The 25,574-nt window shown below is 38.9% G+C and overlaps 1 protein-coding gene across 3 annotated transcripts in view; it reads right to left on the reverse strand.

Annotated features, from left to right (window-relative positions):
• SLC38A1 (solute carrier family 38 member 1) overlaps window positions 1-25,574 on the reverse strand; it is a 64,599-nt gene that overhangs the window by 12,067 nt on the left and 26,958 nt on the right. For all 3 annotated transcript variants that reach the window (XR_013764161.1, XM_079142474.1, XM_079142475.1), the window contains exons 6-12: window positions 6,697-6,770; window positions 5,020-5,112; window positions 4,657-4,738; window positions 3,576-3,658; window positions 2,090-2,148; window positions 1,859-1,975; window positions 521-600 (exon numbers count right to left, since the gene is read on the reverse strand). Coding sequence is in view for 2 of the 3 variants with exons in the window: in XM_079142474.1 (XP_078998600.1) it covers window positions 521-600; window positions 1,859-1,975; window positions 2,090-2,148; window positions 3,576-3,658; window positions 4,657-4,738; window positions 5,020-5,112; window positions 6,697-6,770 (588 nt within the window). In the remaining variant the exon portion in view is untranslated. The remainder of the gene's footprint in view (window positions 1-520; window positions 601-1,858; window positions 1,976-2,089; window positions 2,149-3,575; window positions 3,659-4,656; window positions 4,739-5,019; window positions 5,113-6,696; window positions 6,771-25,574) is intronic.

Raw genomic sequence — 25,574 nt, forward strand, 5'->3', positions numbered from 1 at the left:
GAACACTGGAGGAAATTTAAAAGCTGGCCTTCAGTCTTCTCTAAAAAGACAATCAAAAATAAATCCATAGAATCATCTTATTTCTAGTTTGTTGCCTTAATATTAATTTCCTATTGTCTGATTTACCAGCCTTTTCTACCCCCAATCATCAGGGGAACTAAAGACAGTGCATTTGGCAGTTTACAGATCAGTTTAAAGATTATCATCTACTTGCAAACTAAGCACAAGGGACAAAAAGCAACACAAGTACTTGAACTCTGCTAAGTTAATACAATATTTGAAAAATCAAATTAACTAAAAATCCCACAGGATTGGGCACTTTCTGTATTTAGAGTCCAAGAACACTGCAGATTTCTGATTTTTTTTAAAATACAGTACTTAAGAAAGGCAAATGTTAGTAAATGTTGAAATTGGGTGATGAATCTGTGGTGGTTCATTATACAAGGTTTTATTTTAATACAGAACTTGCCTACTAATGAGGGGGTATAAAATGACTAAGATCAAAAATTGAATCTCTTACTCTTTAAGCTCACTGTAGATCGGCAGGACTGATGGGTGGCAGACAAACGCAAATGCAATGGTTGGTAAAGCATACACGGTCTATTTGAAAGAAAAAAAAAATAAACATTAAGAAAAGACATCTTTACCATAAAAATTATACAGCTCACTCCAGTATTTCTGAGCTGTTCTTTTTTTTTTTTTTTTTTTTTTAATCTGACAGCTCTTCAGAATCTCTGGATTATTTGGTAATTAGGAAAGTTTTGATCTCTAAAACAGGAGCAGCTTTTCTCAGAGGGCTTATCTAGCTCTAGCCATTAGGCACTTGTCACATAAAGGCTTTAGATCTGGTCCGCCTACAGCCTGTTTATGCACTCCAGGTGCAATAAACCCATGTTTACATGGTACTAGTCAGTTACATGCCAATTTTCCTACATCACACTCCCTCACTGGGTCCCCATAGCAGCTCTGAGCAGCAGACAGGCCTTTGCTGTTCTTGGACTCCCTTGGGCAGGTTAGGGGATGTGCTCAGGACCTCCAGCTCTGTTCGACTGCTCTTTGGCTAGGTCAGGTGCCTCAAAGGATACTTAAAACATGGCATCTAAAAAGAAAGTTAGTTCCACAATTCACTACTTTGTCTGTATCCTTAAAGTGAGAGAGAGAGAGAGGGAAAGAGAGAGACCTATTTAATTTTCTTAGATAAGATTTTTTCAAACTCTCAAACTCAACGTAACATACAAAATGAAATTGGTAGAGGAAGGAAGACAAGTTAACATATCTTATGTTCTAACTGCTGTGTTTCTGCATGAGACATGTTCCCACAAAACCCTGGGAGATATAGACAAGGATTCTCATTTTGACACAAAGGGTATGATTTGCCTGAGGACTAAAATCCAAGCCTGACAGACTGGATAGTCCACAGTTCCTCATACTATCAACCCTATTTTACATTATGAACATTTTTTTTACGGGCCAATTTGTGGTGGGAGGTCTATATTTCCACTGTGCGCACTAAGCAGGTTTGAGGTATTCCTTTCTGTCACTATCACATAAATGCAGTGGGCTAAGGATGCTATCGTTTGCTTTTAAAGCATCACCCTGTACTCTACCTAAGAAAAGCTGAGACAATTATCCAGAAAGATATTTTTCACAGAGAACACTCAAGGTTGTCCTAAGCAGGTAAGAGATGAGGGGAAATATATTTGCATACATCTCAAAGGTCTCTGAATGGACTGGAATACAAAAGCAATGGCTCCATGTGTTCTTTGAAGAACTAATACATGCAAAACAAGAAGTATGAGAAATATATTGCCCTTAATCAAAATATTCATGTTTATCTTTAAAGGATAAGGAAACTTACCTTTGAGTTGAAAGTAACATATTTTGGTGTACACATGTCAGCATTTGTTGAATTAGCATTTGCTGTTGAATTTAGCTCTCGAATACTGCAGGGAATCTGAAATTTCTTATAGATAACCTAGTATTAAAAAGCACAGGAGAAACTATGTAGATTCTATTAAAGCCAAATAATGAATAATCATTTCATGGCTTTGTAGTATGTCAAAATCAAACCATTTCATTCAGTACTTACCACTATTAGGAAAAAAACCATACAGCTCAAGGAAAATCCACTAGTATACCCAAGATATCCTTTAAAAAGTAAAAAGAAAAGAAAAAAGAAAAAAAATAGCTATTATTATTTCATTCATTATTTCATTTCTTTCCATGTATTATTCGAAGCCTAGCTTGGGACTCTAATAATATGCACATATGCCCATGTGAATACAAGATTTATTATTTGAGAGTGCTACTTTATTTGGCAAAAAAAATAGGGCTTTGAATAAAAGCATTATATTAGGTGTTTTGATTTCACTGCTCCCTGGCACACCAGAGAACACAGATTCCCAGAATTCAGGGAAAAGGAGCCTCCCAATTTTGGCCCTAGGCCTGTGTGCTGATGTACTCTAAGTCAGTCCTACAGGCAAATTCATTTACTCCTTGATCCTCTGGTAGCTCTTCATTGTGCACTCACTGTGTGCACACTGAGTGTCAATTATAACAATTCTTCCCTCAGATGAGAGGCACACAGATGTGAATTTCTAGGGATAAATGGCCTATCTAAGGAGCTTTACTTGTACCCCTTAGAATCCAACTGGGATTCTAAGAATTCCATTTGCTGCTGCATAGCCTCCAGGAAGGTGAGGTAAGTGGGCTCCTGGGAACCGCATTCTTCGCATCCCTGGGGAAGGGCCCTTCTCTGGGTACACTGAGAAAAGCTACCTCTGGCAGCATAGAAAAGCCTACGCCAACCCAGAAAGTAGAAAATTAAGTACTCAAAAAAAAAATCTACTTAATGAACTTCATAGAAGCTATAGAAGTGTGACATTTTTTTAACAAGGGGGAAAAACACTGGTTCATAATTATTTTCGGAAGAACATTAATCCAAACTTTTGCCTTGAATTAGCCCAGATTTAAAGGAAATGCATCTTAGAGATTTTTGGCTACACAGCAACCTGGCCTCATTATTCAATGTACGAAATTCCCTTAACACCAGGCATACTTGTCTCCAACTTACAAGCATAGAAACAAATGTCAAAACCAAATGGATATGACTCGGAGATCATCTGTCATTTTTGACTTTAAACTTTTTCACTCTCCTTTCAGCAAGGGAAATCACTGATATTGGCTAGACTCGAAATTTAAGACTGATTCATAATACTTTGGGGTATAAATACAAGCAACTTTGTCTTGATATTAAATATGAAAATATGTCTAAATAATCAGAGTATTTATGACCTCATAGGAGGAGAATTCCACTTTCAGGACTTTTCTTTGAGCAGTCTGTACTGTCGGCCCCCAAACCTTCCCTCTGCCTAGCCCAGCTTCATAGAGGGACTGCTCAGGAAATCACATACTGATGTGTTTTCCTCACACATGAACATTGGGCCTGATTAATGCTTGCAATTTATGATTCATTTAATTGTGACCCTGCATGTGGAAGCACAAGGCAAAGTTGTTCATTTTTCTGAATCACAGGGGCACTGTAGAGATATGATAAAGGCAACATTTTTCCTTACCTAAGTTCTTCAAGAGACACAGAGGGAGAATTATGCCAAAGGTAACCATCACCACCAGAACTCGGCCATCCACATACCAGGCTCTGAAAGGCAGGTAAACAGCTAGGTTCTATTTTTTGTTTAGAAAGCGACATTCCCCCCAATCCCCCATGATTTCATGGTATGTTTTAATTTTTATTACTAATTTTACCATTTATATTTTTAATCATTATTCAGGCCTTATCCAAACACTTTATCCCAACCACTAATCCTTTTCTACTGCCTCACTACCAGGTAATGAAAGAAGGGGAATAAGTTTTGCCTTTCATTGGCTAAACGTGGCATTCCTTTGAATTATTTATGCAGTTTCGAAGCTGAATGCATACATTGCGTTCTGTCAGATTACAACTTGTCCTATCAATTATTTAAAGAGAAAGTTCCTTTTTGTTTTGCTTGGCTGGTATCAGTGAGAATCCAGTCACCATAGGTAGGCAGTTCTCTTTTGCTAATCCCTTGGATTTGACCTTGAATCCTGAGGATAGAGCACTAGGAACTCTGGCTCCTACAATTCTCTCTCAAAGGAGAACTGTTAAAACAAGGAGTCAAAACATAATTGCTATGCCAAAAGTAGCTGGCAACATTTTCCAGGGTTAGCAAAATCTTTAATGAGGTTTGTTCATATAAATTTTATTCCTCAAATGCTATGAAACTTCTTTAAGAAAGAGGCTAGGGTCTTTTTTTAAAAATTCAAAAAAATTTTTTACATGTTCTACTTCTGTGTTAAAATACTCTCTATCTGTTCCATTTCACAGACACTTGATATAGATTTCAGGCTCTTGGGAAAAAGTAGTATCAATTGTTTGCAGCATGACAGATGAATCTACCTTTGAAATGTTCATATTCAAATGGTTCTCCCTGCTTCTTTCATTTATATAGCCCCAAAGAAATTTATTGTTGAACAAAGAAAAAAAAAAAAAACAGGAAAAACTCTGTTTCTGCAATTTTCATAAAATACAACTTTTGTTAGCTTGCATTTAAATTAAAAACATTTTAGTTTTATCACACACACACATACACCACACACACAAGGTCTATAACTTACGAAAATGCCTCTTCTTTTCCCATTAGAAATTTTATGGCAGAGGGTAGTTCATTTTTTACTATGAAGAGGTAGCTCAGCATTGCTGGAGGAAAATGAGAACATTTTTAGAAAGATGATACAAAGGATCATGTTGCAAGCTATCTGGAAGGTGACTAGCCTGTTCTTAGACTAACCTTCAATAACACACAAAGGTAGTTTTAGCAGCCCCGGGGGATATTTGCATTTAAGTAAGTAACTGCCTTATATTCCATATTTGATAACTGCTTGAATCATGTCAAACTTTATTTGGATACCCAACTACCAGAAATAGAAAAGGCAAAAACAGTCACACACTTTAGGTATGGAAAAGCATGTGCTCTTTACCTCCAGTGTTCTGTAGAGAGGTGGCTCCAAAGATGACCAGCTTCCCTGTGGTACCAAAGACTTGCTCTCCCAGCTTTTCATAAACCATGCAGCCTATTAAGAGTCAAAATTGAGGAAACAATCCTGTTGACTATTCCCCAAGTTATTTTGTGTCTTTCTCAAACTCATACAAATAGCAGCCATCTTGATTGTGCAAGGATTAAGGCATTACACTGATAAAATAACATCCTGACATTTTAAAATGTCAGACATGATCACCATTTCTCCTTTTTCAAGCTGGCTACAGTAGCATTATAATTAAACTCTAGATCATCTGGCTTGTTTTAAAATATCTCTACCTTACTGGAGGGCAATTCCCACTGTCATCTTTTTCTCAGGTTTGGTGTGCACCTTTGAAGATTTAAAAAAGATCCTGATGTTTGAGACAAAAAGGTTCTTTTACAATTAACTACCTGAACAGATTAGGCTAACAAAGAATTATCTTCATAACATTTCATCAATCCCTCTTGTCCTAAATATAATAACAATCTTCTAATAGTCACCGCATAAGAATTCTGATCATTCATAAAATTTAGTTCAAAGAAAACAGCAGACAAATCTGTCCCAAGAGTAATTTGACTGTAGCAAAATTCTAAAGTGATGAACTAGCTCATATCAGTAAACACTAGGATTCTCAACCATTCATTAAAAACAACAGCAACAAACTGTTTAGCCGGGGATGGTGGCACACATATGTAATCTCAGAGACTCAAAAAGTGAGGAAGGAAGATTCCAAGATCAAGGGCAGCCTGAGCAACTTACAAGTCCCTGACTCAAAACAAAAAATAAGAAGGGCTATGTGTATGGCTCACTAGGTAGAGCATTTGCCTCCCTGTGGGTGGCCCTGGGTTCAACCCCCAGTATCCCAAAAGAAAAAAAGAAAAAAAAAAAAAAAACAGAACAACAACACAAAACAAAACACAATGACCTGTTACACTTCTTTATGACAGTTCAGAAAGCAGCATGGATCAGGCTATAATTAAACCTTTACTTAATCTTTCATAAGACTGGTGTTTAAACTAGACAATTGCTAGATCCTAAATTTATTACAAAATGTTCCAGTCATCTGTATACAATAATAGCTAGCCAATGTGGTTTTAGCTAATGTAAAAGTCAAAGTATTACAAACATAATCCAGTGTCCCAGGAATAGAAAATAAACACTTCAGGTATTACACTGCCCAGAGAACTTGAAGTCCTTGGTAGCTTGCTCCCTCCCACGCTGCCTCAGGAGTAACATTTTCTCCTTGGAATATGCACCAAAGAGGATAAAAGGTCTATTTACTTTCAAAACCTTGGAGGTTATGATATAAAACATGCAATCTTTGTTCGGGATTTATGAAGGCCTAAGGGAAAACAGAAGCCTTTAAAATGAAGTCATCTTAAAGGAGAAAAACAGACACAACCGAGAGTTCACTTTAAATGACAATGCTATTTGCTCATTGCTCATGACAATTTAAACTTTAGTGCCTGTTTTTCTAGGCAAATACCACAATAAGTCTTCCAGTTGCTGGTGGGTCAAAGCAGTCTTTCTTTTTAATAATCAGGTTGCTGAACAGAGAGAGCATCATTTGTTTACAATTCACCATGAAAACCACTCACCCTGGCTTTAACAAAATTAGATGTCTTCTCAGCTTACCTGTTTCCTTGGAACAGATCAATAGAAGGTTTATTGAATATATGGACAGCAATGTCACTGAAGTCAAAAGTATCCTGAAGCAAAGAAAATAAATTCTGTTGTAATAATTAGAAAACAACATATTCTGACCTTGCATTCTAGAAGGGCAAAGGTTTATTTATATGGTTAACACTATTTGTTAATAGTATCCAGAATGTGGAAACTATTAGTCACCCTGCTTTAAAAACCTTAATAAAATTGTCCTACCAAATAAAGAAGTGCTCATTAGAATCTGAGTAACTCTACTAGTTCAAGTTCTTCATGTAATTTGAAGCCCAAACAGCTCTCTGGGAACATTTCAGTTGAGATGACTATAAGACCACATTGTGCAAGAACACGTTTTTAGTCTATGGCACGGATGGATATTCTCTCTTTACATCTGGGTGAGAAAGTGGTTTGGGGGTGGGGAGTGAAGGAAAAAGTTTGCAGTGAGTGATCTTACAAGAGTGACCACGTGACTTTGGGCAACTTGCTTAACTGCTTCCATCTCTGGATTCCTCACCTAAAACATAAAGGCACAAGCCGAATGATGTAACCTCTCCCTCTATGACTATTTTTGAATCTATACGTTGTGCCACTTATCTAATTTCGCTCTTTTTGCACATGGCTCCTCTGAGATGCATACCCACTTCTTCCTTTGGGGCGATTCTGACAAGTGTAATGAAAAGACTTTTTTTTTTTTTTTTCAAATAATGAACTCATGTTTTTGTTTTAGTACATCTGGCTCATCATCAAACCCTTCTCAAGAAAAATTACAGTTAAAATGACATGGGAGATTTACACAGATTATTTCTGAATCCTTTGGTTAAAACTGACATGATAACTGAAAACAAAGCCCATTTATTAAAAAGGGGAAAAAATTTCCATTCCCCAAGTGAAACTACTCCCTGAATATAGAGAAATATAGACCTAGAACAATAAATTACTGCAATTGATTCCATGTTTGAGTAAATAAAGGCAATTATTTCCCTAGCAAGTGCTGTTGAGAGGCACTTGGCACACCACGCTGTTCCTGGCAGGGCTCCTGCCCCTGACCTTCCCCCACAGCACACCTGTTGAACCCAGTGGCTCTTGGCCCAGCTCAGAGGCCAGCTCCTAGGGCCATTCCCTGGCCCCAGACAGAAGGACTGCTCCTTAGTCTCTGGTCCTACAGCCTTTTGCTTCTCCTGCATGCAATCCAGTGGAGGAAAACAGGAAGCACAGAACAGTCATCAGCAGAACAGATGGACTGCCAGAAATTGTTCAGAAAACAAAAGAGAGACAGCTCTGGGAAGGAAAAATAGAAAACCCAACACTTTGGGTAAAGGCCAACCTGTCCTGCCAATAAAGGGAAATTTAGATTAATTATGCTGATTAAGGAAGTACCTTCAGATACATATTTATTTAGCTTGAGCGAGGAGGGTGGTTAAGGTGGTAAGTCCCTTACAATCTTTTCTGGTTAAAGGACACAAGAAACTGAGAGCAAGCATTTATTAACCAACCCAGTAGTTTTGACATTTGTAATGAAACATGATTTGATATGCTCTGTGTGAGAAAAAGATACAGGGTCAAATTGCAGTTTGAATTTTTTTCCCCTATAAGATAAACAACATTTATGTTGAAGTAAGCATTGAGTTTTATTCAGAGTTTTCTCATGTTCAGGGACCCTGAACATAAATGGCAACTTCTATATGTGCATGTGACAGACCCTGGAGGCACAGAACAGAACAGAATCGCATGGGCTTCCCAGTAGGGACAGGCTGGGTGCCATGTTAGGATCAGTCATGTGCTATTCTGGGGTGACCATGTGCCCTAATCAGACTCCGCTGGGCATGATGAGGACAGTAGGGAAGGTGTTACCACAGACTCACGGTTGTGGTATGATCTTGCAGAAAGATGTGCCTAGCAGGAGGTAGTAATTACTTAGCATCTACATAACAATTTACCGAAGTCCCTAAATTTGGAAGAAACTGAATATTTAATAGCAAAAGAAATATTCTATGAAAACCTTTAAACCTTTGCAGTAGTCTCTCTGCTAGTCATCCCTGGAACCACATGCACGCATTCTATCGGTTGAATCTCTTAGTAGCTGATGCCCATCTCAGTGGGCCTCTGGCCCTTGTCAAAGAAGTGAAAAATTTCTTCATAAACTCCTGTTACACCTTTTCCTTTATCAGATGGGAGAAGTATCAATCAGAGAAGATTCTAGTAGGGTGATTCCCTATTTTCTTCCCCCACATTAAAACACAGCAGGATCAGGTACTCCCACGGTGATGGAAACAGTCCTCCTGCTCCCATGTTTAAAGGACAAAACGTGGCGCCCTACAGGAAAGGACACACAGTGAGTGTCCCAGAGGTTTTGCATTTAACCCTCCAATCTCTGACGACTTTCCTTCATCCCTCCTAGAATATAGATCTCTCCTTCCAAGACTGAAAACTAACATAAAACAAAAACTTTCTTTTTTCTGTCAGGCCACTGAAAAGCAAACTGTGTATGTGTATATGTAAAGTTCTAAGAATTCTTTATGTTATAGCAGAAGCTGGGGTTAGTAAGATTAACATTTAGAAAAGGACACCTCTTTGTTTAGATTCTTAGAAAGAAGCAGTATGTTGTCTAATTGACTCTAATAGATGGTAGAATGGTTAAGAAAATCAAGTCAGAAATGCTTTGAGACACAGAAACCATGACATGTAAAGGAAAGCGAGGAGCGAAGGGGGAGAATGTGAGGGCTTATTTAAACACTGGTGTTGAGGATCTCTGTGCCCCTATTTGTCCAAATAGGTATTTGAACATATAATTATGGCTTACTGGAAGAGAAACACAAGCTGGTATTTTTGTGTTAACACGAGTAATTCCTTTTTTCATTTCACCTGGATTATCATTTAAGCCTCCACACTGTTAACCATTGGCCAAAAGTTTTAATGTGGTTGGCACAAAGCACTGGTTGCTGAAAAAGGCACTCTTAGGTGGAACTTGGGTTCAAGGTGTTGATATTTCACAGTGCGTCTGGCCTTGACAAGAAGGGGATCTACAGCATGTAACTACAGGGACTGAGGGGAAAGGGCTGGTGGGAGAGTCAGAACTGTGAAGAATGTGATCAGGAACTCTCAAAAGTCCTGTGTCAGCAACACCTTGAAAGACAGTGCAGGCAATCTTAGGACATTTTGTGTCTCCTGAGAGGATTTCTAGGGAACTCAGATTTCTTGACCAAAATCAGGGAAGACCTTCTGAGACTATCCTGTCTGGCTCTTCACCCAGTACAAGAAACCTCCGCTCTCCACACCAACACACAGGCACCCAGACCTACAAAATGCCTTCTGAGAGGGAATGCATTATGCAACTCGTTCTGTTTCTGTATAGTTCTGTGCTTTGAACCTGAGGCTGAGCTAAAATCACTACTGCTACTTCTACCCTTGGTCCTTAATTTACTCTCCAGGTGTATTTGACTCTACCTGAAATCTAACCCCTCTTCTACCTAATAATCCTTCTAAAGGTGACTGTACACTTTGACTTAAACACCTCCAAACTTTCCAACTGTTCATCTTGTGAGACAGGATTCAGATGATCTACATCTCAGTCATGGTCCAGTTTCTCAACCACCCTTTTCAAGGCTATGTGCTAAATCAACACTACAACTTCAGTTTCTGCCCAGACAGTACAAAGCATGACAGGATTTTTAATTCTCTGAGATGGCCATCATATTTCTTTTAAGGCAATCTATTTGGGGATTCATTTTTATGGCAGCCATACCACACTCCTTATTCTTTTTGAGCTTCTGGTGTAAAGTACTACTAGACCAAGTCTGCCTGATTCTCTATCCTGTCTACTTTTTTTTTTTAAGTGTAAAAATCTACATTTATTTTTATTACATTTTATCTCTCAAGACTTGTGCTATCTTTTAAAATTCTTAATCTTTTTATTTATTTATTTTGATTTTACGCATCTCAGCAGCTCCATATCTTCAGTGTACCTTCATGAAGCCACTGATCCTAACTGAATAGAACAAGACAATCTGCAAATGACTCAATATCTAGCTGACTACTCAAGCCAGAAGCCTGAAAGTCATCCTTGATCTCTCACCTATTCTCTCGTCCCTCATACTTGATTCATCTGCAATGATCCTATCATGTCTACTTCCAGAATACATCCCAAATACATAAGCTGCTTTTCCTATCTCCACTGACATCAGTCCAAGGAGCTATCATCTTTAATTTCTGGGCAAATCTGATAACTTTTACCTGTCTTCCTTTTTGTGGCCCCTCAGGTCCATCCTTCACTGGGCAGCTAGAATCATTTTTTTATTTTATTGCTTTATTATGTCTCCATCACCAGGTTATAGGACAGGCCATGATGACTGAATTTACCTACTGACCTGTTTACATTTAACACCAAACACGCAAACAACTGGCTCTTAACTAAGAAACAGTGAACTTATTAGGATCTCATTTGTGAGTTACCTGAGTCCTATGTCAATATCTTGGTAAAATCCAGACTACCTAAACCTACTAGTTTATCCAGATGTTGAAAGATGAGGTTAAGCTGAGTTAGAAAGTGCACAATTTTAATCCCATCTAATGGCAGGTGAGTGGTGGGGCTGAGGTAGGAGGATCACAAGTTCAAAGCCAGCCTTGGAAACTTTTGAGACCCTGTCTCAAAATTAAATATATATATATATATATTTTTTTTTTTTTTTTATGGGCTGGAGGTGTAGCTCAGTGGTACAGCATCCCTGGGTTCAATCCTCAGTACCCCCCACTAAACAAAAAGATGTTAATTTTTGCCATTTAGGAAAGTTCTATAGCCTCTTTGAGGCAATATTTTCTGCAGTAACTGCACATAAACAAGCTATTTAGTAATTTGCTCTATAACTTTGCTTGGTGTCTACTTTTTGCCACTTTTGAATCTGCCCCCTTCAGTCCTCAGGGATAGTCCTGCTGTTCATGAGTTCTTAAATATTTGTGGCAGTGGTTTAAGATATATTTACTCTATTCGCTACTAGAAAATTTACTCATATTTTAAACAATGAAATTCTAGACACCTATGTTTTGAATCCTATTGACAGAAATGTAATTCTTTATTTTCCATAACTTACCCAATGATTCTATAGATGAAGTTATAATAAATTTCATTTTTAAAATAATATATGGGAATAAAATGGAAAGCTTTGACAACAAACAGAACCAAAAATATTTAAGGCTCTACACCATGATTGTGCAGGTGATTTCACAAGTGTATCAAATCCTACCCTTTGAATCGGGGGATTTTATTGTGTATAAAGTATACCTAACTACAAAAACAAACAACCTCAGAACATTTTAAGGGAGATGAGACGTATTTTTAAAAGCTTTGTTATACAGCAAGATTCATGTGACACTCCCAACCTAGCATCAGAGCCCTTGCAAGGGGTGGAGGTGAAGCAGCTGTCACTGCTTTGGATCCAGAAATAGCACAGATGGGGGTGTTGGGGGCTGGTTCCCAGCTGAGTGCTTTCAACTCCTCCAGGACCCGCTGTTTTCAAAAGAACGTACCACACTCCTCTCTAGCATGACTCTCCCTTGCCAAAGCTGAAAGCGGCTAATTCAGCAGGTAGGCAGGTATCAGCGGGGACCTGACATTCTGCATTCTAACAAGCATTCCAAAGATGCTAATGCTTGCTGGTCCACGGACCACTCTGGAGAGGTGAGGTTCAAAGACTCCCAGTTAGGTATAGTGCTGCACACTGGTAATCCCAGCTTCATACAGGCTAAGGCAGGGGGATTGCCAAGTTTGAGGCCAGCCTGGGCAACTTGGCAAGCCCCTATCTCAAAATTAAATTAAGAAGGTTTCCCAGGCCTTTTAGCTCAATGGTAGAGGGCCCATGGGTTCACTCCCCAGGACCAAGAGAAAAAAATTTTAAAAGGCACAAGCTCTGCCCTATGACATACACATCTCAGTTGTTTGTTTCTCATAACTGCCACGCTGTAGCTAGGTAGACTGCCACGCTGTCTGCAGTGGGGAGCTATGCCAACATGACAGCTCCATTGTCTGGAACGTGAACCCATAGCTGCCCAGGTAAGACTGCAACGACAGGAAGCACTTACAGCTGAATCACTGCACATTTTTTTGGCCGACATCTTTAAGCTTTCCTTACTTCACCAGGATATATATTTAAACATTATTTTCAAATGACTCTTCTCCATGTTGCTCCTTCTAAAAGTGGTCTGAGGCTCACCACACTATATAATGCTTCCTCTTCTTTCATTTCTCTTTTTGGTCAGCTGATTCTGTATTGAGATATTTTTCCTTTGTCCTTCTTAACTAGCTGGGCATCCCACTGCATGGCTGCTGCTGTCATCTGGGATGTCATGAGGTGGTGGCCATCAGCATCACAGCCCACAGACTGGGCAATTCCTGGGATCTCCTCAAGGGTTCCATAAAGTTCTTTGTGCTATATCTGTTGGGCAATATTGGCGGTCCCATCAAAGTTGTATTTCCTCTATGTTTGAAGTTTGTCTATTTCTTTCTGTCTCTTAGTAGTTCCTTGAGGGCTTTGATGATCAGGGTAGAGGTGGAAGCCTCAGTCTGGGCCTGTCTGTCCTAATGGTCAGCTTCACTGTAATTCTCAGCCCTTTCTAGTCACTGGTTGCCTTGGCAATGCATCACCAACCTGTTTTGGAGGCTGACTCAGGGATGCGATCTGAGGATCCCGGGTGGACATGGCATCCACTTTGCCAATAATGAAACTCAGGCACAGAGTGTTGATCTCACTGGGGTCAAACTTGAGCAGCACAGTGCGAGCAGCTGGTGCTGGATGAACCTGGATTCATAACAACTAAAGAAAGTTGTACCTTGGCCTTCTCCAAAACCAAAAAACAAAGTCTAATTTTTCCTCTTCTAAATCCAGTTAGAAGCACAAAACTTCTACCAGTCTCAATTAAGTGAGCAGAACAGTCTGAAAACTCCCTGAGCTGGAATTTTTAAAATGACCTTAATACTTGTCCTGTTTTTATTCATTCCTGTCTCCCACCAACCCACAGCCCTCACTTCAAAACTCAGATATATTGCTGGTTGAGGCAGTTTATAAGAAAAAATGTAAATACAGTACCAAAGAACTAGATAAACCAAAGGCAACATACTGCTTTTTGGTTGATCATTTTCCTGCAGCCCTGCCCCTCTGCTGCTGGCCTCTTTCTCTCCTGCGACTACCTCTAGCCACCTGTACCTCTTCGTTCATCTCTCATCCCTGTTAATTCTCCCTGATGTCCATCCCACCCCACATTCCTCCAAGGGAAATATGTGTATGGACAGAATAAAGATTTGAAAACTCTGTTGACAGAGTAGAGCACTTCCCGCAAGTCATGGAAGGGCTGGGCAGCGTGGAGGACTCAACTGAGGATGGAGACCAAGAACTGAAAGTGCAGCCTGTCTGTGTGGTTGGAAAACTCAGAATCAGGACAGTATGCCAGAGTGTCAGTGAAAAAGGAAGCAGGTTACGGGCAAGCAAGGGACCTTGATATTTGAGGTGCATAGGGAAGGAGGCACTGACCAGAGGTTCCCAGTAAAGTGCAAGGCCAGGAACAGGTCCTGTCCTGGGGAAGCCATGCCAGGCGGGAGGCTCACATGAAGAGGCAAGGGACACAGAGGAAGAATCCTTTATTTAATGAGAGCTCAAATTGTCTGAAAGTAAAGAGAGCGATGAGGGTTCTGAGTCCGCGATTCATATGAATATTTTAGAGAGTTTGAAAAGTTCAAAATTATCTTTGACATGACGTAAGTTTCTTGAGCTTTAATTTATTTTAATGGGAATTCAGTATAATTAATAAAATACTTTATTGGTTATTAGCAATAATAAGTGTTAAGAATATTCACTAAATGTCAGGCCCATCCTAAGCATTTTTTTGTGGGGGTACTGGTACATTTTGATAGAGTAAGCTAATCCCCAGTTCCTTTTTATTTTTCATTTTGAGACAGGGTGTTGCTAAGTTGCTGAGGCTGGCCTCAAACTTGTGATCCTCCTATCTCAGCCTCCTAAGTTTTGGGGATTACAGACATGCATAATCGGAAACATTTTTTTTTTTCTTCACTATTACATTCCTATTTGCAGATAACTGAAGCCTGGAGAGATTAAGTATATTTGCTTAAGGTCACACAGCTAGCATCAGAGGACTAGTACATCAGGGTCAAGTAGCACGTGATTATTTGTAGTATTTCCAAATTGGACTAGGGAATGAAAGGGATGATTTTAAAAGGCTGGCCCAGGAGCAGGCAGGTATCAATTTTTTGTAAAATTCTTTACATTTCTTTTCTTGAATGTCAGTCTGAACTCTTTGGTGCAAAACTTCTCTTAAACTAGCCTGTTAGTTAGGTATTTTCCTTTGTCTAGAAAAAGAAATATGTATCACTGATGTCCAAATCAAATAATATCAAATGTTAATATGATCCTAAAAAGAAAGATATTTAAAAGAGGTATGAAGGCAGAAATAGAACTTGCCAGAATAGTTAATGCTTTGTGAGGTTAAAATAATTAGCAGGAAGTCTTAGCTTAAATGAGTAAGTTGTGCTAATAAGAAAGAAAGCTGTGTGCTACTACCACTTCCTGTTTTTGCCTATAGTTGGTAAAGCACTGTGGGTTTTGTGGGTGCTCCATTTATAACTGCTGACATCTCCTGGTTCCTGTTCTTACATTCCATGAAGACAGCTGGTTGCTCTTGTCCTCAAACCTATGTCCTTACCCTTTAAAATGATGCCCACTTCTTCATCCTCTAAAGGTGAAACTCTTGAGTGAAAGAAAAATTCCATATACCATTATTTTGAACTTCTCCCCAGTAGAATAGTAGATGTGGGGTTTCATTCATACTTTGCCACTCCATTTCCATAGTAATGCTGCACATTTAAGGAGCTGGGGCAGGTACAATAGGAATGCCCAAAGGAGATGTTGCCGCACTCCATGCCAGGAATCAGCGTAATTCTGGGCAAGCTACTTAGCCTCTGTGAATTTTAGTTTCTTTATAAAATGGGGATGATTAATAGGGTTGTTATACAGAGTCCATGAAACAATGTATATATTAAAACTATCTTATTCTTTTTTTACACCCTTTTAAAACAATAAAAGCTCTTCTGAGTTAGCAGGCCACAAGAAAAGTAACTGTGGGTAGCTTTGGTCTATGGGCTGTTGTGTGACGACCAACCCTTGATATAGATGGAGATCTCTGATACCATGTGCATGATATAAGGAGACGTCTGTGCCCATAGAACAAAGCTAAACTAACCAGCCCACATAGGAGCTGTTTTCTAATCTGTTAAACCAACCACCACTTCGTGAGTAATAAAAGTTCAAGCTAACTTGCAAATCCAACTCTGGACTACATTTAAACTACCCTACTATGCTGATACACACCTCCTAGTCTCCTGCAAGGCAGAACGTGAATGGAAAAGGCATTCTACACAGCTTGGAGATGAAAATTATGCTGTTAAAATTATGGACAGTAGAGTTGTCTTTTGCAAGTTAAGAAAAATGCAGTGGACCAAAACAGAGGCCATCCTGCTGTCCCTGGATAGCACCAAGGTACCCGATGTAATTGCATAAATAGGAGTTAACTCTTGTGCGGGAACATGCATGCACACATGCGTGCACACACGCACACATGTGCATGTGCGTACACACATTCCTATCTTTCTGGGGCCAAGAGAATTGAATTATTGGAACACCTTATCAGATGCATGATGACTCATAAACTAAGCAGTAAGTGCTCAACTTTTAAAACAATGGGTGGGACTCATCTACTCATGCCAACTCTTTCTGTTTACAAAATAGACACTCATTGTTAGCATGACACTCACTTTCCCACTTCCCTATTTCTGAAAAGCTTCTTAATCCAATGAATTTCAATAGAGTTCAGTGGCACTGCCGCTGTCCTTTTTTACATGTATTTCAAGTGCTGGCAAGCCTGAATGTGCCACTTCTCCCCTTCCAGGATTATTATTTCCAAATAAGAGACTCTGATGCCAGTGATTTCTGCTGCCAGCTGAGGACAACACTTTTCAGATCATTTCTAAGGAACCATGATGATAACTCAAAGAATTTTAAAAACAAGTAACTGATTGACAAGACAGAAGATGAATGTACCCATTACCCGAGGACCTCCTAGGATCATCCGGAAGAGCGGGGTTTCCTTACTGACTTTCCTTTAACCACCTAATTTTTATATCATGAGGTCCTATTTGGTCTTTCCTTGGAACTGTGCAGAGACAATGACTTAACATTTATAAGGAATAACTCAGTAAATATCACAAAGACCAACTTTGTTACCATTAAGAGCAAAATTGTCATCTTGATAGGCGTCACTCCAACTTTTTGGAATATATATGAAGTAACCAAGCAATGGCAGTTCAAGAACAGGGAAAATATCTGCAAAGGTACACAGCCATCTTAACCCAACTTAGAGTTTGCTGATATAAACTCAGAGACCAAGAGCTCTGCTGAGGCAGTTGTTTAAAGTGAATATAAACCTCCTAATAAAAGTGAGAACATTTGTATGATAGGATAACAATCAAGTGCCCACAGCGTGGGAACAGGGACTGTGGGTAATGTGTTGATGAATCTGGTAGTTCCAGTTTTATTTGTCAACCCTTTATGTGGTTTCAATTATAAAATGCTGTATTTAAAGAGAAGAGAGACCGGGTAGTCTGATCTCAGTTTACAAACACTCTTTTTTTTTTTAATCCTTATAAGTGTGGCTATTTACTGGTTTGTTTGTAAACACTAGTTACAGACAACAAAATGTTGCATCGTTTTCTTGGTAAAATAATTACAAACGGCCCACCAAGGCAAACATTAAGAGAAAGAATTCAGCTACAATGGAAGCAAACAACCCACCACAAAATGAAGGTAATTGCTGTAAACTGAATGACAACTGCTGTCCTTTTTGCAAATAGCAATTTAACAACAAATGCCCTTTTGCTATATTTCTTAACAGTCTTTGAACTATTTTGAATTTTCAAATGAAGGAGGCATTCTTAAGGAAAATAAACAATAAGTGGTGAGTCCCTGAACCTTCTGATTATTATCATTACATCTCCATGGCCTACTAAAAAATCTGAGGGTAAACTAAACCTTCTGGATGACTTTTTTCCCCTCTGTAAGTACAACAATGATAAGAGCCAGTGTTTTGCTCTAAAGCTTTGCTTTTTGCTTTGCAAGATCTAATTCTTACATAACCACTCATTCCTTTGCATAGACTCTATTGAGAAATACCTATATGCAAACACCATTCTAGATCCTCTTGGGGGCAAGGATCACAATTTGAATGAACAAGGAAGAATTTGACATGAATCCTGTTATTGTAGGGTTCAGAACTCAATAGGGAAAGTAAAATATATGCCTATATAGTGAAAGCAAGACTTACTTAGAAATGTAAAGACTACACTGAAAAGAAAAGGAAATCTCCCTTCCACTAAGGAGGATCAGAGAAGCGCCTGTGTAGGAGATGGCATCTGCCCTGGGCCTTACAGTACTGGCAGGATTCAGAAGCATGGAGATGAGGTGGGGCTGAGGAAGAAGAGGCACAGATTGGGGGGTGGCCAGGGTGGCCAAGGCAGAGGGGACTAGGTTGAAAATAAGCGGCACCACACTGATTTCTCATTCAAGTTCTTGTAGTCTACAAACACCAAAAATGTTTTCTCAAGTTTTCTTTAGGTAAGAAGAAAAGGAGTTTTTTTATACTGGTTTTAAGTTCTCTAGAAACAATTTTTTTTTTTTTCAACTAGCACAAGGCAAAAAAAAAAAAAAAAAAAAAAAAATCAAAGAGTATAAATTTTCCATGTCCACTCCACTCCCAGACTCAGAAGTTACCACCATGTACAGTTTTCTTGTCCAACCTACTCAAATATTCTGGGCAACAGGTACACAAATATAGTCTCCCTCCACACTCACTGCCATCCAATATTCAGTTTGCTCTCACATAATATTATATTCAATAGTAAAACTGCTCTTGGGAAACATGTCTGTTTTACTTTTTAGTAGCAATCCAATATTCCTTTTTATGGAACTACCATGATTATTTAACCAATTCCCTAATGACGGACTTGGTTTTATTTGTCTTTGCTACTACCTGGTGTTTAATTGTTAATAACAAAATAGTTACCTCTTTGCAAGGAATTAAGTTCAAGGGCTTCTGAGGCAGTAGGGAATCTTAAATTGCACATGAGGAAAAACATGAAGAATACAAAGTTGCTGTAGAGCAGCTCAGGTGCTCTACTGGTTTTGCAGTATACACTAGGCGTATATTCTACTGGCTGTGACCAAGGACTTGACCACCTCTGATCTACAGTTTGGTACACCTGATACTGCAAAGCTATATTCATTACAATAAAGAGAATGGCTCTTGATGGACTATTAGCACCATAAATCCAGAATACTGATGATTTTGCAAGGTGATTTTAAAGCTAAGTTATATTGGAAAGTTAAAAGTATTAACAAATAAACATTCATTGATAAGAATACAACTTCTCTCATGTTCTACATTAACCATGCAGGGCTGGTTTCTGAAGGAGAAGGCACTAAAAGGCAGTCCAAGGCTTTTGGTCACGCTGGTTCTAGAGTTGAGCAAGACTGGCTGGTACCTCTACATTTTAACTCATGATCATAGGTAAGTTGTTAAGCCTCACTTAGTTCATCTGTAAAGTGGGGCAAATACATACCTCCTGGTGCTGTTGCTGGGGATTAAATACGATAACATGGCATATGTAGTTATCTACATAATAAGAGTTCAATACATGTTAACTATTATTTAGTGACTAATAATCGTAGTACTTGAGCAAATATTTACTATATACCATGCTCCACTAGTACCCTCTTCGTCTCTTTTCTCTCATACACTAATAAATGCACACATGTGCATGCACACACACATACCACACACTCATTTACCCTTCACAGCAGGGATTGACAATAATTAATAAAATTCTTCTTGCATGACACTTTTCAAAGTGTGTTTTTAAATATATTTTCATTTCTACAACCACCACCCAAATGAGGTAGAAAATGGAAACAAGAGACGCAAAAAGGTCTGGAATTCTAATCAACTGAAATAAAATTTAAACTATTATTTTGTACAGATTGTAATGCTATTTGACAATATTATCACTGTTGTGTGTGTGTGTGTGTGTGTGTTAGTGGATATTGAACCCAGGTTTGCTTTACCACTGAGCTATGTCCCTAGCCCTTTTTGTTTTTATTTTGAGACAGGGTCTCACCAAGTTTCCCAAGCTGGCCTCATACTTTTGATCTTCCTGCGTCAGCTTCCTAGCCACTGGGATTATAGGCATGTGTCTCCATGTCCAGCTGCACACTCACCGTTTAACAGTAACATCTCAGAAGTGTCATGACCTTCACTTTCCTTATTCACAGTTATAAACGTAAGGAACACATTATTAAAATAATAAATGATAATATGTGCTGAGGAGTTATGGAAAAATATAAATCATGTATGGCTTTATCCAATTCTATATAGTTTAATAAACATCTCATGTACCTAGCACTAAAAGGAGATGATATGTTCTAAAGAGATAAATTTTCTATAAAATGTATACCTTTAATGGAAATGTTCAGAAAATGTGACAAAACAAAATCCACCATTCTTTCATGTCAATACTGACTTTTAACCCCTACTTTTGTGACGATGGCGTTATGGGAATATTCACAAAACTAAAGAAGTTACATGGAAGGAGATTTCTTTGGCACCATGGCCTTTTCTTTGGATTCCCAGTGGAGCTAGAATCTAAATTCATAGCACTTGTGCCTCAGGACATCCCTCACTACTGCCTCCAGGTACAACCCCTCGTTTCCCACAGAAGATTATACCTTCAAAACAATTATAAAAATTGAGATTGCCCACTGGCACACTTCCTATTTATCAGTTGGCATTCTGAGACTTCAAAAGCCAGGTTTGGTGGTGCACACTTGTAATCCCAGCATCTTGGGAGCCTGAGGCAGGAAGATCACAAGTTCAAGACAAGCCATGGCAACTGAGAGAAGCCCTGAGCAACTTAGTAAGACCTCGTCTCAAATTTTAAAATAAAACAGGCTGGGGATGTGGCTCAGTGATTAAGCACTCCTGTGTTCAATCCCTGGTCCCACCCCCCCCCCCCCGCCAAAAAAAAAATCCTCAGAATTTAGGAAAATGCAAAAACTTAATAGCATTCCTAAAATATGCAGAACTCACTAGATGGAATTGAATTATTGTGTGTGTTGAACAGGAATGACAGCCATTATTCTATGTCAAACAAAACAAAACAAAATAAAAAAAAAGCCGTCCTGCACTCAGCCAGGAAGAAGAAACCACACCAATAAGTTTCCAGATGACCCCAGCAAAGAGCTCCACCCCAGACCCAGCGCGACACGGAGGAGCCTCGCTGGCTGTGTCTCTAAAGAAGCCTGCACAGTCTTGGGCTCCATTTCCCTGTTGGCCAATGAACCTGGAACAAGGCCCTGTACCAGATGAAATGTCCTAATCCTGCCAAATGCTTCTTGGCTTGGAGCAGCTGTAGGAGCAGCTGGTTTACAACGGTCACAGAGCGAGTCCTTGTTCAGAGGTGGGAGAGTCCTGTGTGTTGTGAGACGCTTTTAAGTTTGACTCTTTATACTACTACCTTCAGGAGTTTTCACCCAAAGATTTGGTGTGTTGTGCTCACTATTCCTGTGTCTTACAAAGAACTAAATGACCTATAATAGTTTCATCCAGGGCAAATCTCCCTTCAACTATAAAAGTCAAGTTTATCCAATTCTTTGCTCATTCAGAAGCAAAAGAGTCATGAGAGAGGAAATCAATTATCCCTGAGCCAGTAAAATTAAAAAATCAATTGATTTGAGGGAGAGAGGAAGTGCTAAGAAGTGACACTGGCCAAATTGTATTGTTATATGGTGTGCATGTACAAATATGTAACAACAAATCCCATCATTATGTACAACTATAATGCATCAATAAAAAATGTGGGGGAAAAAAATCAATGGATTTCCAGGAATGGTAGATTGGATACAAGGATTTATTCCTCCTTCCTTCTGATATACCAGTAAAGGGATTTGATTTTACTCTTTTCAAGATGTAAAGCTGCTGGGACAGTGAGAATGTGAGGAGAGTCAACAATAGCCTGGTTTCAGAAGCTGGAAGGTAGACAGGACTGAATCCTGAAATGACAGTGGAGAGAGCCAAGCCAACCCAATTTCTATCACAGAATCCTCAAAACACCCTGGTGGCATTACTGGAAATAAGGAACAATGGATGGGGATGCTGAATGTGTTGAGTGTTCTAGAAGGGACAGCTAGAATCACCAGAGCAGACTTCTTCTCCATAAAGCTGAGTGTTGCTCTTTTCCCATGCTGACAGAGTCTGAAGATAGTAGACAGTTTAAAATTTAGATCTCTGGGTGAGGAACTAGGCACAATTTGTGGGACAGGGCACTGTGATGAAACTGGAGACTCAGGGAACACAAGCACGCTGTGATGTTCCCACCAGCCCCTTCCTCTGACTTGGCCCCCAAAAATATGACAACCAGGCCCAGACCCTGCAGGAAATGAAAGAGCTCTGAGTGATCCAAACACCTGAAGAGGAAGCATCCTAAGAAACTGACACAGGGTAGGCACATAGCTCGGTGGTACAGGGCTTGCCTAGCATGCATGAGGTCCTGGGTTCATGATCTCATGAACCAGCGCTGCCAAAAAAAAAAAAAAAAGAGAGAGAGAGAGATTTGATAGAGAAACTGACACTGGTGGCTCCTCTTATAGAGGGTTATGAAGAGCACCTGGAGTGAAGCTGTTACAAACTGGCCCCACTAGCGCCCACAGGGTTCGTTCACATTATCCTTGCTTTTCCCCATTCTTAAGTATAACAGACAAGCAAGCACCACCTGACATCTGAGGAAAGAGTCTAAAATGACAGACAGTCCAAAACAAAGAACAAACATCAACTTGCACCGAAGGATACAACTGGCAAAATGCAGATTGTAGGAAAATCTCTAAGACAAATGGCCCAGTTTCTTCAACAACAACAACAACAAATTACATGGAAAACAAGGAGAGAGATGGCAGACCCTGTATAGATTAAGAGACTTAAAACACGTATTGACCAACAGTTGCCCTATTTGAACCTTATTTGAGTCCTGATTTGAACAATCAACTGTTCTTGTTTAAGTATGAGATAGTAATGTAAATATTAGTTGGATATTCAATATTAAAGAACGGATGTTAACTGTTGGTTTTAGGTATGACATATTATGGTCATATTTCAAGAGTTCTTATACGTTAGAGATATATCCTGAAATATTTCTGGATGAAATGATGTGATGGTTGTCTTGATTTGCTTCAAGACAATCTAGGTGTGGACTGATTAAATAATCATGGCCATGAAATGAAGGGAACATGACAATCTTTTTTATTATTCTATGTTTGAAATTTTCCATAATGGAGGAAAACTACTGTAAGAATCCTCAGAGAAGACATTGAAATCACAGGACAGAACCAAAATAACATTAAGAAAGGAACATTCAGAGTATTTTAAAAAGTCCCTATAAGTAAAAAATTAATAACAGAAATAAAATATTTACTTAAGAGCTGGGGGAAAAAAATTGACATATCCCAAGAAGTACAGCTAAATGTTAGTAGCAAAGAAAATATTTTAGAAGTTGGAGCACCAGTCCAGAATCTGGGTAATGGTTTAAAGTATTTTAGAAGTTGGAGGACCTAAAATCTGGGTAATGGTTTCAGAAGGAGAGAAAAAAGAAACAAGAGGAAGGAATTTGTTAACACAATAATTTAAGAAAATTTTCCCAAACTGAAGGTCATGAATTTCTAAAAGGATGCATCAGCTGCCTGACAGTCAATGAAAATAGGCCCACACAAGGCTCAGCACTGTCACTGTGAAATTGCACAATGCTAGAACAAGGAAATTCAGCAAGTTTCCACACGCACACACACAAAAATAAATAAAACACTAAACTGGACTATATATAAAAGATTGGGAATCAGAAGTATATGGAATCTCACAACAGAAAAAGCTAAAGGAAATGGAGCAATATCTTCAAACTTCCGAAGGAAAATCATCACCAATGTAGAATTCTCAATCTAGCCACACTGCCAAAGATAAAGGCAGATAAATCTTAAATTTGGTCTTTTCATGTTATCCCATAATTCTTGGATTTCTGTTCATGGTTTCTTATCATCTTCTCTGCATGGTCAACTTTATTTTCAAGATTACATATTTTGTCTTCATTGCCTTAGGTTCTGTTTTCCAAGTGGTCTAGTCTCTTGGTGATGCTTTCCATTGAATTTTTAATTTGGTTAACTGATTCCTTCATTTCGAGGAATAGAGCTACTTCAGATTAGGTAGAAGGGAGTGAAAGCTGGGAGGGGTCTGGGAGTAGGAAGGATAGTAGAATGACTCTGACATTATATCCTATGTACATATATGACTACATAACCAGTGATTTTTACATCACGTACAACCAGAAGAATGAGAAATTATATTCCATTTATGTATGATGTGTCAAAACGTATTCTACTATCATTATAACTTATTAGAGCAAATTTTAAAAAAAGAAGCTTCTTCATTTGATGCAACTCCACCCCTCTGGTTTGGATTTGTTATCTGTGTTTTTTATAGCATTCCTTTGAAATCATTGCCAAGACCACAGTCATGGAGTTTATCCTCTTGTCATCTTCCAGGACTTTTACAGTCTTAGTTCTTACTTTTTAAGTCTTTAGTTCATTTCAAGCTTTATTTTTTCATATAACATAAAATCCGGGTCCAATTTCATTATTACACATGTGAATATTCTGCAGTCCCAACTCTATTGGGAGTTGTTCACATAGTCAAATATTGCATCCTAGGTGAAGAGTAGTTGACTATATATATGTATGGATTTATTTCTGGGCTCGTATTCTGTTCCACTGATTTGTATGCCTTTTTTTTTTTTTAATGTCAGTACCATATTGTTTCAATTCCTGTAGTTTAATATTTTAAAATAAATAAAAGAGATGCCTCCAAAAACAAACAAAAAGATGAAAGTAGAATAAAAACATTTTTCAGACATAAAAGTCTCAAACACTTTATTTCCATTCATGTTTTCTCAGCAATAACAGCAAGGAAGTAAATCCAGAAAGAGAAAGAAATGAGATACAGGAAACAAGGGTTCTACCACAGAAAAGAAGAGAAGGGAATCCCCAGAAAGGTGATGAGGAGTTTCCCTATTTGTGAAATGGGGAACTGCCAATCATATAATTGCCAACAAATAATTGACGTGTTATACTTTAACAAATAACTTCATATATTACAATAACTTTTTTAAAAGAAAGAAAGAAATCAATGTAAAACACATTTATGAACTAAATGAATTTCTAGCTTTGGAATGACTGAAAGAAGTCACAGAACCACAGGGCTTTGGAGGTTGGCAGGGTTCTGAGATTTTCCTTGTAAAATTTCCTTATCTTAAAAAAGAGGAAAGGGAAGCTCAGAGAGGCTAAATAACTTGCTTAAGAGTACACGGTCATTTAAATCAGGAGTTGGGACCAGGTGTCTCATGTCAATGCACTGGAAATCGGAAGTGTAACTACCCAAGTGTTGGGGGCTGTGCCATGTTGGCAGCGCCGGGATGGCGCCTGATCACATCGAGGAGGTTAATTGACATAAGCACACTCAGGTGATTTTCTCGTCCACGCACACAATGTATGCGCATGTGTTCTCCAGCACTAATTGCCTGCTCTGAGCGCCTTGCCTAATCTTTGTGTGAGAGGCGTGGCCCTGCTCTCCGCGTCCTGGAGGTGATATAAGCATAGGCTGAGTGAGACACACACAGCAGCCATTAGCAGCCAGAGGGAAAAACACGCGGC

Source organism: Sciurus vulgaris (assembly GCF_902686455.1).
Source record: "Sciurus vulgaris genome assembly, chromosome: 5".
Lineage (NCBI taxonomy): Eukaryota > Metazoa > Chordata > Mammalia > Rodentia > Sciuridae > Sciurus > Sciurus vulgaris.